At 35.5% G+C, this 15,034-nt stretch overlaps 1 protein-coding gene across 1 annotated transcript; it reads left to right on the top strand.

The window, feature by feature from the left end:
* Window positions 1–2,222: 2,222 nt before the first annotated feature.
* TIM8 (translocase inner membrane subunit 8) lies at window positions 2,223–14,456 on the top strand. The gene is made up of 2 exons (XM_006844513.4): window positions 2,223–2,422; window positions 13,956–14,456. Exons 1-2 carry the CDS (start codon window positions 2,375–2,377, stop codon window positions 14,139–14,141), a joined length of 234 nt encoding a protein of 77 aa, XP_006844576.1. The 5' UTR covers window positions 2,223–2,374; the 3' UTR covers window positions 14,142–14,456.
* The last annotated feature ends 578 nt before the right edge of the window (window positions 14,457–15,034 follow it).

The raw sequence follows: 15,034 nt of genomic DNA, 5'->3' as shown, positions 1-15,034 counted from the left end.
TCACTATACATTCACACTGCTTTCAATTACAGCATGACTAGCTAGGAGCCACTCCTCCTTAATCCAAAAAAGAGTAGACAGAGGTTACAAAGTGGCTCGACAGTCGAGCTCGAGCCCATATCTCTCAAACTGACCCACACCCATTTTTTCAAATTCATCATAGAATTAGTAGAACTAATAGGATCCAATTAGTATAACAGAATGGAGGACCAAGATTCATATAGCCGACCCTAAATAGTTGGAAAAAACTTTGATGTTGATGATGAATAGGATCCAATTAATTGTAAAATTATATGATTTGTTAAAAACAAATCTAGCTCTCATCCGTGGATAACCAATATGCGTCTGACACTCTTGACTCAGTCATTGAGACTTCATAGGACAAGAGTAATCGAGGTGTTCTAGATTTTGAGGAGCTCAATTTTCATATTCAACATTTGAAGCAGAATGATGATAAAGTCACTTAGAAGATTCTTGGAATGATGTCGGGGCATTGGTGGTTAGGGGAGCAGATGCTTCAACATAATGTTCACCCTCCATTCCCACCGTTAATATGTCATAATAATAATAATTTTTTTTCTTTCTAAGACGTCCATATAGACATGAAATCCTAGTATACAATGCCAATTAGGCAATATCCTAACTGCAAGATTTTCTCTTAGTACGCAATGTGTTGGGAAAATAAACCTTCCACAACCCAAGTGGAAGAAAGGTACCCAATAGAAGGCTATATTCTTGTTAGGACCTAAACCCCCTTCTTTCTGGGACCTAGCCCTATGTGGGGACATAGCGCTGTCAAATAATTAAAGGAAATTTATTCAGATATCTATCAGAGATGAACTATTTAATGTTCCACCCTATATGTTTTTTATTTTCTTTCAAAATATCCATCAAAAGACACCTAATCATGATTTGGGTGCACCTTAATTTGTCTGTTTAAGGTTGCAACCTTATGCAATTTCTAAATTTCATAGGATGGCCAGAGAATCCATTTTCATTTCTAATTACAAAATATTAGACTCCAAAAATAGTTCAAATCAAATAGATATTTAAACAAATGAAAATCTCGAAACTCAAATAGAATCGAAATCATTTTTTTTAGTTTTTATATTCATATATCTCGATATCAAGATGATCAATCAGAGGGCTTTCCAACTTCAAGATAGTCTATTAAGATAGATCTTTTAGGTGCACCTTAATTCTACATTTTACATTTGCAGCATTATATAAACCTTTTCCTTCTAAGAATAAGTGAAGTTATAAAAAATGGCATCCTCATCTTTGTAAATAGTGACAATCCAAGTTGAGAGGCATGTCAATAAGAATCATACAATTGCTAAAAACCCTCGAATTGATCATCTCAACTTTGAGATGTATGGATAAGAAAAAAAGAAGAAGTTCAAGTCCAAAAAATAATGCCATCGTATAAAAAATTATCTGGACCATTTATTTTTTAAGGTTTTCAAGTATTTATAGATCTGTCCAATTTGTACAATATTTAAACTTTTAAATTTCATAACTAAGATAAGAATAGTCTTTCAAGCCATCGTAAGGTTTCTGACAACATCTCTGGGCAATATTTAGAGGTGCGTATTATTGTATAAACCTCACCCAAAAGCAAAACTAGTGTCATTGTGATGTTAACTGAATTAGTCACTTATTTGTGGCGCTTTGAAATAGGCATATTTAAAAATTGGACTAAGACAACTACACTGTACAACAATTCTCATTGGACAAAGACAACTACACTGTACAACAATTCTCAACCTATTGTGTTAACCAAATAGAAGAAAGCATGTTTACTGGTTTAGCCAAAATAGTGCAGACCTTATACTATAGAAGTAAGGTGTATCTTAAAAATTTACTTTAAAAAGTTGTTTCAATGTCAAAAATGCTATAATTGATTATATGGCCACAAGATATATTTGGATATGGGAAAAAAAAAATTTAAATTTAAAATTAATGTGTCATAGAGTACATTATCTAAATAGTCAAATTTCAAAAAATTTAAGCATTTATAGATCTGCTCGGCCCACACAATGTCTGGATCCTTAAATTTTATAATTAAAGGTTTTTGGTACCAAAACTGCACTTTTTTTTTGTGACAAGGTTTAGAGGTTCACATAACTTTGATTATTTAAACTCGCCACCTTATTTAAACCGCATCCATAATATAATCCACATGCCCAAGACGAAGAGGCCGTCATCCATCAGCAAAATCATCACCGTCCAATCAAATTGGTAATAAAGGAAATAAGGGGGTTTGAACTTCACTTCCATAATCTTGACTCCACGACCTTTTAGGGTTTGAACTCATAAACCCTGCAGAAAAACAACGAAATAAGGGGGTTTTAGGGTTTTATCAGTTACGGCCATGGATGGTTCATCGTTGGATTCAGCAGAGTTGCAAAGATTTTTAGAGGTAAGACATGGAAACTTCCCATGTTAACATTTACTTTCTTCCCCTATTCTCTAATTATCTTCGTGTGATTTGTACTGGAATATAATCACTCTATCTCTTCTGGTTCAAAAGACTATTGAGTTTGATTACTGAACATTGCTTATTCTTTGATGGATGGTTAGAAAAATAATTTTAAGAGTTGAAAATATGACATTTCTGATGTAGGAGAATGACAGTGAAATTTGAAAAGCAATTTTATATTGAAAAACCTTTAACTAATTGAGGTAATGAGCTTTCAAAAGATGGGTAGATGTTTGGGTTATTTAGTAGAAATGGAGATTTGCGATTTGGGGAGATCTTGGAATATTGAGTAAATAAGTTCCACTTTTTATGCCATGCGTTCTGCGATGCGTTCTGTATATATCTTGTTTTAGTTTAGGACTAAGTTTATTTCTTACTGTACTGTTCTTTTTAGTAACCAGTTTAGTGACTTCACTGCTAACCATTGGTTGATAATACCATTTCTTTAGTAGTGTATAGATTGAATAGTGATGATGAATTTGGTGCTTGCTACTGTGAAGCAGAATTTGGTCTAATGCTTTACTCTAGTCCTCTGCATTTACTCATAACTCTATTTAATATTTTTTCCATCTATCGCTCTCTTAGTGTTTCCTGAGTTCCCTTTTAATGAGCATACCGTTCAATGGAGGAGCTATCATAGCAAAGAGCTTGATGGGTCAGTGTATTTTTCTTATAGGTTTGAACTTTTGATAATGGAGATCTAGTATCTAGATGATTCAGCATGCCCTTTACTCAGGGAGAGTAGATCTCTAACACTTTCCATCTTTTTCTCTATACTGCAATATTTTTACCCCTTCGCCCCCCCCCCCCCCCCCCCCCCGGCCATTGAATGCTTCAGTGCCAGATTAATGGCAGTGGCCTCTTCATGAGATTAACTTGGTTCTCGTAAGAATCTTCAGTATCCATTACTTTCTATATGTAGTAGATGGATGTCGATTTAGATGTGAAGATCCAGTTAATAGATACTTATAAAATGAAACTCTATCTTTGATGTAAATATATAGTGCTTCATCTGCATTCGAGGTAGCTGGTGATCTTGGCTGAGAAGTTGGTTTATGGTCTTAAGGGGAGAAAGCCGAAGTGGGGAGAATTTAATTGAAAACCCCTTGTTCTCTTGTCAGCTTCTTTGATTCAATAATAGTTGGTCATTTGAGTTGCATAACCAAGGTTCTCTTCTCTTAGTGCTAAACAACATTGTTCAAGAACTTCAGTCGATCGTGCATAAACCCTCTTTAGTGATGAGAAAAAATGAATTTGGCTCCTTGGTTCTATCATGCATAAACCCTTTCTGCACAAAATTAGTCACGGAACAACACAAATATATTTATATTTTATGATACATGATAATGATTGAACTATGAGAACTTATATTTGTTTTTTATATTACCATTTTATCTTCATCTAATTTATATATTATCCCTGAATTTTCATGATCTTGTTTCTCTTTTCTTCTTTTTCCCCCTAATTTATTATCTTTGGTAATTTTTAAATACGTTCATGACTTGGTGCAGTGGCTTGCTCATTTCCTAAGTCAACCAAGCAAGTCACCAAGTCAATTATGAGCCCATATTGGAATCACCTGGTTGGACTAGTTTAGTTTGCCACTTACGGGTTACTGAATGCTGCCTTCTTCTTTGTAGTGATGGAATATTTTGATTGTTTGAATGGTGCTCCTAGTAAATTTCCTAACGCGTTCGTTCAATTTTTTTTTCTTTTTTTCTTCCTAACACCATCTGTGAGCATTTCCAGCAGCGTAAGGGATCATTTATAAGCTGCTGCTGCAGCTTCTATTCTTGTTAGTTTTTTTGTCATGTTTATCTGATTGAGAAGGGCTTATATGGATCATGGGCTCAAATAACTAGAATACTCCAAATTAATTACTTCACATTGTGGCGGTGTTTTAAAACTTTTCAAGTCAGGCTTGTACTTGGGCGAGTGACTTGGACTCAACATGGTGCTGGCTCCGAATGGAAGAACTTGGGACCAGGCTGAGTACTTGGGCGAGTGACTTGGACTCAGCATGGCTCTGGCTCCGAGTGGAAGAACTTGGGACCAGGCTGAGTCGCACAGATTCCCAAGAATTTTTTTTATTTTTTATTCATTTATTTTAAGACTCAGATGGACTTGCTAATAGGTGTGGCAAAGGTGGGGGACTAGCTCAAACCTAGCCCGAGCTGGCCATAGGGATCTTGGCCTAGGCCTAGTGCTGCTATTAATGGGCCGGGCTGGTCCATGACCCCCAGTTTGCCGTGGCCACCGAGCCTAGAATTCAGGCCAGGCCAGCCCTGCCCTTAGGCCAAATTTTGTAGCTCGAGCTTAGGTTGTTTAGGGACCCGCTGCTTGGAACACTGACTCAGACCCTTTGCCTTGCCTGGTTGCAGGCCTGTGTCCAAGTTTCTAGGTATTCAAAGGCTTTAAAGTGAGATGCCGGTGCTTCTGTGAGCACTTCACTGCTGCTCGGCAGAAGAAAACTATGAACCTTTGTCCTTTGTCTTTCTCTTCTTTATTTTTGTTACCTTTTAGGGGCGTTTAGATATTCTTTATTTTTTCGTAGAAAAGGTTATCTCTATGTTCTTATGCTTAGTAATTATTGTAACACATGACGGAAGAAGTTTTTAAGGGTTTTGGATTATGTTTGGTAAAAGCATGCCATGCTCACATTTGTCATGTGGCTAAGAACGGGGTATATCTAAGGGTTTTGCTAGCACACTTCTAGGCAATGACTTGGTTAAGGTACTACTTTTCTCGTTTAGCAAAAAATATGCCCACCTTGTACTTGTACTCATTTCTGGCCAGGCTAGTTTTTCCATTTTCCAGGAAGACTCATGTGAATTCTAAACAAAACAAGGAATGTCATTCTCATAATGTCAACCTTTGTGCTTCATTAAGTCTTTTTTTTTAATTGACAAATATTAGTCAATGGTGTCGGAATGCCTACCCTCGCATTGTTTAGAATCCTCAAGATTTCACTTGCCAAATGATGAACATGATGTCCTTCCCAAAATTATTATCGAAAGCAAGATGCGAGCTTGGCCAAGCTATGTCAACCACCTTTGTTTATAATGAGTTAAACACTCCCATGTGAGCCCCGCACCCCTCTGAAGTGTGCTATGTTTTATCTTGGCAAGAGGTGGTGCTCCCATGTGTCCCAAAACATGTTTGGGAAGAGGGTTTTGTTGCTATTTGTCAAGGGCTTTGTCACAAATACCATACAATTAAAAGGGCATGATTTCATTATATTAATATGTTCTGCTCCTTTTGATGGCTAGTTCCCCAGGCACTATGATAATTTCATCATTGCCATTAGCCAATTGTAAGAACATGCCTTCTTGATAATTTTACTTGCACATTCGTAAGGGTATTTTCCATAAAATATGTGGCCTTATCTAAATTTACCATCAAAGGGGTATATATCTACCAATAGATATGTTTATGTGCTTATGTCTTTATAATAAGCATACATGAACTACAATATCTAAATTTTGCAGTAGGAAAGAGGTTTGTGTGTATATGTGTGGTCTTGTGGGCAAAACACTTGGTTAAACTGAGTTTTATGACTTGAAAATTTTCATATCATCTTTGGTTCACCTTGTGATCAAATTTTTTTTCCAAAGATTTGATGTTCTTAAAACCTAGATGGCTTGATTTAATCATCCATCTTGTGGAAACTTGGCTGCATTTTTTGAGATATATCCATAGTTATAAAAAGAGACTGAATACACCCCTAACTAAAATGAAATAGTTAAATGACCAAACTGCCCCTGATTTCTCTACATACCTAAAAGACATAAGTACCCCCCCCCCCCCCCCCTCCCCCCCAACATAACTAAAGTACTTAAAAATCCAAATAACCCTAGTTTTCACTCTTAAAATAATAATAAAAAAAAGAAATTAAAATCCTTGATAAATTAAAGTAAGTTGTCTCATAGAAGGCCATGATGCCCTCATCAAATTGACACTATTGTAAAAGACGTGTGGCTTTTGCACACTGTTTTAGTAGACATGCCAAATCTACGCCATTTGACTAATAATGGATGGTTTAGAGTTGAACATTGCAACCACAATTCTACAAGTAAGGTTGCAAATGTAGAGTTGAACATCACAACCATACTTCTACATTAAGGTTGCAACAACGTAGAGTTGAACATCACAACCATACTTCTGCAAGTAAGGTTGGAACCTAATGTAAACTACACCAATTATCCATATATATATATATATATATATATATAGGAAAATGCTGGCATAGATCCACTAGTCTATAGCTACATATGAGCCAACGGCCCAGATTGAATCAGGGCCAATCTAATGAACACAATTTCATTTTGTATTTAAATTTTAATTTTTTCTATAAATATAAATCACTTAAAATTTTGGGCGTGTGTGTTTTATAAAAATATCAAAAAATATTTTGTAAAAATCAAGTTGACCAAAATACCCCCAAATTTGTTTAGGGGTATTTTGGTCAATTTATATTTTGAGAATTATTTTTTAATATTTTTATTAGGTGCGCCTTGATGAGAAGAATAGACGCCTAAAATTTCACCTGATTTGGATTTGTAGAAAATATATTAAAATTCAAATACGAAATGAGGTTGTATTCGTCAGGTCGGCCCAGATTGAATCTAGGCCATTGGGCTCATATGTAGTTGTAGGCTAGTGGGCCTATGCTAGCATTTTCTATATATATATATAGAGTAATGACACTATGAGACCCTACCACACCCATGTGAGTAGGACCCCAAAGGATCACCATTAAATTTTGATACAGATCTCTAGAAAAGTTATCACATGGGTGTGGGACTTGGGTGAATGGGTTTATTGACAACTTTTCTAGAGATCTGTGTCAAAATTTAATGGTGATCCTTTTGCGGCCTACTCACATGGGTGTGGGAAGGTCTCATAGTATCATTACTCATATATATATGGTTAATTTACTTATGGACTGGGTTAAATTTACGCAAGTACCCACTGTCCATATTTTTTTTTAAAATTTTACAGTGAGGACCTTCTTTTTTATGTTTTCTATTTTGTTCTAGTTTTTCCACTTGATTACAAATTTTTTAAAAATTTTTTGGTGGTTTTTGGGGTAGTCTTGTGCCCCAGATATCAGACCGGTGCATTTCTGGGGTGCTCGGATATTAGAAACATCGGACCACCTGTCATTCCATATGGTCGGTTTGATGGGGCAGTTTGATGTCTTAAACATTAGATTGCTTTTAAATTATAAAAAATATATAATTTTGGGTGGTTCGATGTTGCCAACATCGAACTACCAATACTATCCAATTTGGGCCCTTGTATCTTCCCTTTGAGTTTATATAGCTACAGATAACCTACTTGGCAACAAGTACCTCTTCTTTGATCACCAAGCATATGTGCAACTGAAATTGTGGCGATACCAATCATAATTTGATTTTTGAATTTTGAAGGGCAATTCAATAATAGGGAATTCTAGAACCAAGAAGGTAATGACTATACTAATTACGTGTTTGAAGGTGAACCTCCAGCCATTTGAGCGAATGTTGTGTTCTGACAACTTTCCAACACTTATTCAGAAGTAAGCTAAATAGTTTGCTTGTGGCTCATTTAAGAACTCAATAATCAAGTTATAGGTGCCCAAATTGGTTGGTATTAGACAGTTTGATGTTAGTAACATTAGACTGCCTAAAATTGTCTTTTTTATAACTTAAAAGCGGTCCAATATTTCAGACATCAGTCTGCCACATTCAAACCCACTGTATGGAATGATGGGCCAGAAATGGCTAATTCGATATCTAGGGCAGTGGATTGCCCTAGAAACCACAAAAGTAATAAAAAATGATAAAAATGCAGTTCAATGTTTGCAACAAAGTCGGGGCCAAAACTGGAAAAGATAAAATACACAAAAAAGACATTGTACATAAATTTCCCTTTTGTAACAACTGTTTAGAGTTTAAAGCTAGAATGGGTTGTGAAGGGTAGATTAGCAAATATGTAGTGTTTCTTATTAAAGACTCATTTTTTTGTGGGTAGCTTGGTCATTATGTAGAAGTACATGTGTAATTATCACTAAAAAAAACAAGGGGTACTTTTGTTAACTTGATAAATAAATATTTGAAGTTTTCACTTAAATGACGAGAATATTTTTGGTAATAAAATTCTAAGGCACTTGCTTTCAAAATGTTATGGTATTTTTATGAAAATTTTTAATGTACCCTTACTTAAGCTACATATTGAAAGCAACTTTTTATAAGGAAGCAGTGACTTTTTAGTGAGAACACCCATGACTTTTTAGTGAGAACACCCATGACTTTTTAGTGAGAACACCCATCACTATACATCCTATATACTCGAAATATAAAGATAAATATTAAAATATGGTGTGATGGGTGTTTTTATTGCAAAGTCATTGTTTTTTGTTAAAAAGTTGCCCTTTATAGGTATCTTAACCATTAAGTAGGGATACATTTGAATTTTTTATAAAAGTACAATGGTGTTTGGGATGTAAATGTTATATAATTTTATTAGTAGAAATACCTTTATCATTTAATGAAAATTTTAACTCTATCTTTTTAAAGATGACAATGGTACCTATTGTTTTTAGTGAATAGTGATAATTAGACGTGTACCCTTTGTGATCAAGCTACCCACGAAAAACAACTATTTAATGTAAAGAAACTTTTTTATAAATACATCGTTCACAACCCATTCTAACGCTAACCTTTGTTTTTTTAAGTGTTGTTACGGTCAACTTGTGTGTGTGTGTGTAGGTATTGTGTTGTGTGTGTGTAAGAAATGTGTCGATACATTGATGGGAATAAGCAATTAGTTACCTCACATTTGGCGAGTGCTTAATGAACAGTCACTTATATGCATTTAGCACTAATTTGGAAATTATCATGTGAAATGATGAAACTATGCTTACTTTACAATTAAATATTGTTAGAAAGGAGGATAAAGCTTTGTCTAAAAAATGGTGGTGAATGATAAGGACGTCCAGCATGCATTGTGAAAGTTATTACAACCCTTCCCGAAATTATTGTTACACACACATATGTTGATAGTCTATTTACATAACTACTTTTAGTAATGGTTCAGTTGGTTATTTAATTTGTAGTTTGGCCATTTCGTATGGTCTTGTCAAGCCAGCATCACTTGGTAAATGCTATTGATGCATAAAACTGTTGTATGTTATATATCATTTTTTTGTACCTTTCAACTGTTATGGTATCATCACTGCCACCTCATTTATGTTCTTGCCTCATAAGAGTGGTTTAAATATCGCCAAGCCTGCTCGGAGTTGCCTTAGTCAGCTCGGGATCGGGACCATAGTGATTCTGGAGGGAGTCGTCAAAAATCAGGCGAGTCTCCTGAGCCTAGGGTGCGTGTTCTCCCAAAAATTTTGGCTGAATTAGGACTTCAGCTTGCCTTTGGCTTGGCCAATTCTTTGACCAACTTGGGCTCAGGTCCCTGGCAAGTACAAGGCTTGGTTATCATTTTTAGACACTGTCTCATAGTATGGATTCCCTTCTCTGTCTGAAAATTTCTATTGGATAACCAAGGTTACACCCATGTTTATAAAATTATGAAGGTATATTAATTTAAGCACGTTTCTTTTTTATTTTTTTGGTAATTTAGTGTAACACCCTGAGCCTTAAACTAATGTCTTTGGAAGGCTTGTCAGGCTCAAGTATCCTGTTATATGGGCTTCCTAGCTATAACAATCCCTGAAACCAAGAGGTTAGAGTTTGTTTTGGGTTTTGTCCCTAATTTTGTGTAAATGCCTGAAGCTCGTTCATATATTTCTGTATGCATAAGAATAGCCTTGGTAACTTTTGTGAGGGTGCAAGTGAAGCTTCTAACTCCCCCTTTGAACCTTAAACTAATGTTTTTGGAAGGCTTGTCAGGCTCAAATTTCCTGTTATATGGCTTTCCTAGCTATAACAATCCCTGAAACCAAGAGGTTAGAGTTGGTTGGGTTTTGTCCCTAATTTTGTGTAAATGCCTGAAGCTCGTTCATATATTTCTGTATGCATAAGAATAGCCTTGGTAACTCTTGTGACGGTGCAAGTGAAGTTTCTAACACCCCCTTTGAACCTTAAACTAATGTTTTTGGAAGGCTTGTCAGGCTCAAGTATCCTGCTCTATGGGTTTCCTAGCTAAAACAATCCCTGAAACCAAGAGGTTAGAGTTTGTTCTGGGTTTTGTCCTTAATTTTGTGAAAATGCTTGGAGCTCATTTATATCATAGTTATCTGGATCTCCTCCCTTGCTTGGCGTTCCCTTGCAGAACCTTGATTTTCTCGACCCCAGAGCCGATCTCGTTTGGAACTCAATTTAGTGTTTTCCAGATCTCGCTCCATCTTATAAGGGAATGAGTTCCTTACAATTTAATTTCGCATTCCTGAACAATTCAGGATCTAGTTCCCTAGTCTTATGGTTCGCGCTCCAGAGTGCATTGGGATCTAGACTCCAAAATAACGGAACACAAGCATCTCCATATATGGCATCCAGAGCCCACCAATATGGGATCGCTTTAAAGTTCCTTATTTATTTCATAGAAAGACAAAGCCTACATGTTATTGGTTAACAACACCGGGAGCTACATTTTAAAGCCTCGGATCCTTATTACCTACACGAGGAACTCGTGTTCTAAGAAAATGGAGCTTGCTCCTATAAAAGTTATTCCTTGCTTGTTAATATTTTGGATCACTTTCATTAATGTGCTCCCTAGGAACTCAAAAAAATGCCCTTGGGAACTTCGCTTCTTACGTATAGTATCTCGCACCTTTATATAATAATTCTCGATTCTATATAATAAAGGAGCTCGATCCCCAACACACATGGACCTCGATCCCGACCTTTGAGGTTGTACGGCATCGATCCCTAACACAGGGATCCTCAATATAGCTTTGATCCGCCGATCCTGGAACCATTCCTGATCCCGTACCCAAAAACTATGGTTTATATATATCTGTATGCATAAGAATATCCTTGGTTACTTTTGTGGGTATGCAAGTGAAGTTTCCTCCACATGCATTTGTGTTTGTGGTATGGATTATAGCATTCATAGTGCCCTTTCAGCCTTGGGGTACATTTGAAATTTACAAGATATTTTAAAATGAGATTGTACTTGCAAGAAATAGCATCTATTAGGTGATGTTGAGATGACATGCCACTTCAAAATGACCAAGATATCTCCTATTAATATACAATTTCAAGAAAAGATAGGGTGTTTTTGTAATGGAAATGTATACAATGAGACCATTTACTTTTGATACAAGGATGTTACAATCATCATTGATGGTTAGATTTGAAATTGAGTAGTTGAGGATGTATCATTGTTTAGGTACAAAGTTCAAAACAAAATTTCTCGAATGTTGTGACATACTTTCATATATTGGATTTCACATCCAATGGCTAAAAGTGATTGTGACCTTCTCGTATAAAAAATAAGTGGTCTCATAGTATACAAACACTTTTGCAATTAGATGGCTAATGAGATGTTGAAACTTTATCCAACTGGTATTTATGGGATGTTAACCTTAGAAATTCATGTACATACATATATTGTATATGTGTATATATATTTATTTGATCGTGTATGTATAAATGTCCCTGTATGTACATATATTTGTATGTGTTTGTTTGGTTTGAGTAACATGCACTCTATATGGCTAAGTACGTAGTGTACAATACTTCAAAATTTTGGATATAGATGCTTCTACTCTTTCTTGCTGTTTTTTTGTGTAGGAATACTTTCTGTGAGTTACTCGAAAAATCAGCAAGAAAGAGTAGGAGCATTTGTATTTAAAGGATCAACACTTAACACCCTAGAGGATCAACTCCTAACCACCCTAGAGCAGTTAAGGAATGAAACGGTCTGCAATCTATTCAAAGTTTAGGGCAAGGAGTTCGACTCTTGAGCTTAAATTGTTACACTGTATCACTTAAAAACTCTTGAAATTTGGATTTCCCCTAGATTTGCAATTATGGAATCAATCCATGTCTACAAATATAATCTTCTACGACAATGAAATGAAAAACCGACATGTCTTACAATTTATTATTAAGAAAGGAATTCCATATTTTTTGCCTAAACATGTAGCGCACTTTGTCTTATTCAGGAATCATTTGTAATTGAGATTAACACCAAACTCAAAATGGCATTATTTTGTTGGCCAAGACTTCTCTGTCACAAGGAATATGACCCATCCCATGGACTAAAAATATTGTAAATCGTTTTTCTGACCTACCAACTGATGATCATTGGCTTGAAAGAGTTCCATTTTCTATATACTTCCTAAATTAGCTTCCCTGGTATCAGGCCCTCTTTGAGAGAATTATGAATATAGTACTTTACTGCACTGTTTTTACTTATTTTGAACAAAATAATAGATCTTTATTTTGAATAAAATAATGGAAGACTTTTTTGAGGTAGGAACTCTTACGGATCGTCCTAATGCAGTTGCAAGATTTCTTTGGATATGCCGTGACTGTTTCATTGCTGTGACTGGCCAAAGCTGAAAATTATTTGTGAATGCTTTTTTGTCCAAAATAAAAAAGAAAAATCAATCACTTTTCTTCATCCTCAAGGAACAGCATCACGTTGTTGAGCATGCTTGTCATCTACTTGAATCTTTTTTATCTATTTCAATTCTTATTTATTTTATTTTTTCAGGATTTGCCTGCTTGATATGTGCATGAAATTTCATGCAAAGCCAATATCTCTACCCCCCCAACCCTAGAAAGCAATAACAAAAAATAACAAAAACAACATAGGAATCATTTGTAATTGAGATTAACACCAAACTCAAAATGGCATTATTTTGTTGGCCAAGACTTCTCTGTCACAAGGAATATGACTCATCCCATGGACTAAAAATATTGTAAATCGTTTTTCTGACCTACCAACTGATGATCATTGGCTTGAAAGAGTTCCATTTTCTATGTACTTCCTAAATTAGCTTCCCTGGTATCAGGCCCTCTTTGAGAGAATTATGAATATAGTACTTTACTGCACTGTTTTTACTTATTTTGAACAAAATTATAGATCTTTATTTTGAATAAAATAATGGAAGACTTTTTTGAGGTAGGAACTCTTACGGATCGTCCTAATGCAGTTGCAAGATTTCTTTGGATATGCCGTGACTGTTTCATTGCTGTGACTGGCCAAAGCTGAAAATTATTTGTGAATGCTTTTTTGTCAAAAATAAAAAAGAAAAATTAATCTCTTTTCTTCATCCTCAAGGAACAGCATCACGTTGTTGAGCATGCTTGTCATCTACTTGAATCTCTTTTATCTATTTCAATTCTTATTTATTTTATTTTTTCAGGATTTGCCTGCTTGATATATGCATGAAATTTCATGCAAAACCAATATCTCTACCCCCCCCAACCCTAGAAAGCAATAACAAAAAATAACAAAAACAACATAGGAAATCTTGATATTTCTTAGGGTTTTGGGTTGATGCCTCTTGGGTGTTGTGCAGCAAGAGAAGCAGAAAGCCATGTTCAGTGAGATGGTGGGGAAGCTTACAAGTGTGTGTTGGGACAAGTGTATTTCTGGTTCACCAGGAAGCAAGTTCAGCTCTAGTGAATCAACCTGCCTCAACAATTGTGCTCAGAGGTACCTGGAGATGAGCCAACTTATCTTGAGGCGCTTCCAATCCATGTAATGGAAATCTAGTGAGCTCCACCAATAACAAATCAAAATTTTGTCTTTATTAAGTTCAAAACACTGGAACTTGAGAGATGGAAAATTACATCAGAAACTGGAAAAAAAAAAAAAGCAGTTGATCGATATCTGGATATGCATAGTTAGAACTACTTCAGCAGTCTTTATCTGCTTTCGCAATCTTTAGAATGTCATAGTACTCATGCTTATGTTGATGTGAAACTGAAAGGTATTGTTTCTTCATGCCAGTAAAGGCCCATGAATATTGCAGATTCCTCCCCTGTGAAAGACTCCTCCAGTTTCTGGGGTTCACAAATTCTCTTCCTGACTTCTCTTGCAGTCTATATGAGTCATCCCATACACTAAAATACGAGTAATTGTTTCATGCCAGCTGGAGCGTATTTGTACAATATGCGGTCCAAAGGTATATAAAAGCATCCATCTTAAAGATGGATGCAAATAGGTGGTCCATCAAAAAAACAATTGAAACGAACAGTCCAAATGTTTTCTTAATAGAATTATTATTCCAGCTTTCAAAATTTATTTATTTATTCATATTCATGATCTCCATGTTAAATATTATATATTCTCTAAAAATTAGGATCGAATTTTATTTTAAAAATAAATTTGTTAAGGGCCCTCATTTCTAAATGTGTGGGCTTGCGCATGCTAACCGCATCACTGAAATAAGTGGTAATTCTTCTTTGGATTGTAAACTATGATAGCATATATCTTTGTTAAATGAGGCTACACTTACTCCAAGCAATTTGATGACCAATTACATGGCTTGAGGTGTGTCAAAAAGTTCAAGATTTTTTTTCTTGAAATTTGAGTCTGTTTAGGGACACTCTTGGAACCACCCTTTTGGAAATCTAATGGACATAGTGTTTGCCA

This window comes from Amborella trichopoda, chromosome 6 (genome assembly GCF_054954075.1).
Source record: "Amborella trichopoda isolate Santa Cruz 75 chromosome 6, AtrichopodaSantaCruz75HAP2 v2.0, whole genome shotgun sequence".
NCBI lineage: Eukaryota > Viridiplantae > Streptophyta > Magnoliopsida > Amborellales > Amborellaceae > Amborella > Amborella trichopoda.
Note: the sequence above shows the minus strand (reverse complement) of the source record. Positions and strands in the feature narration are given on the sequence as shown.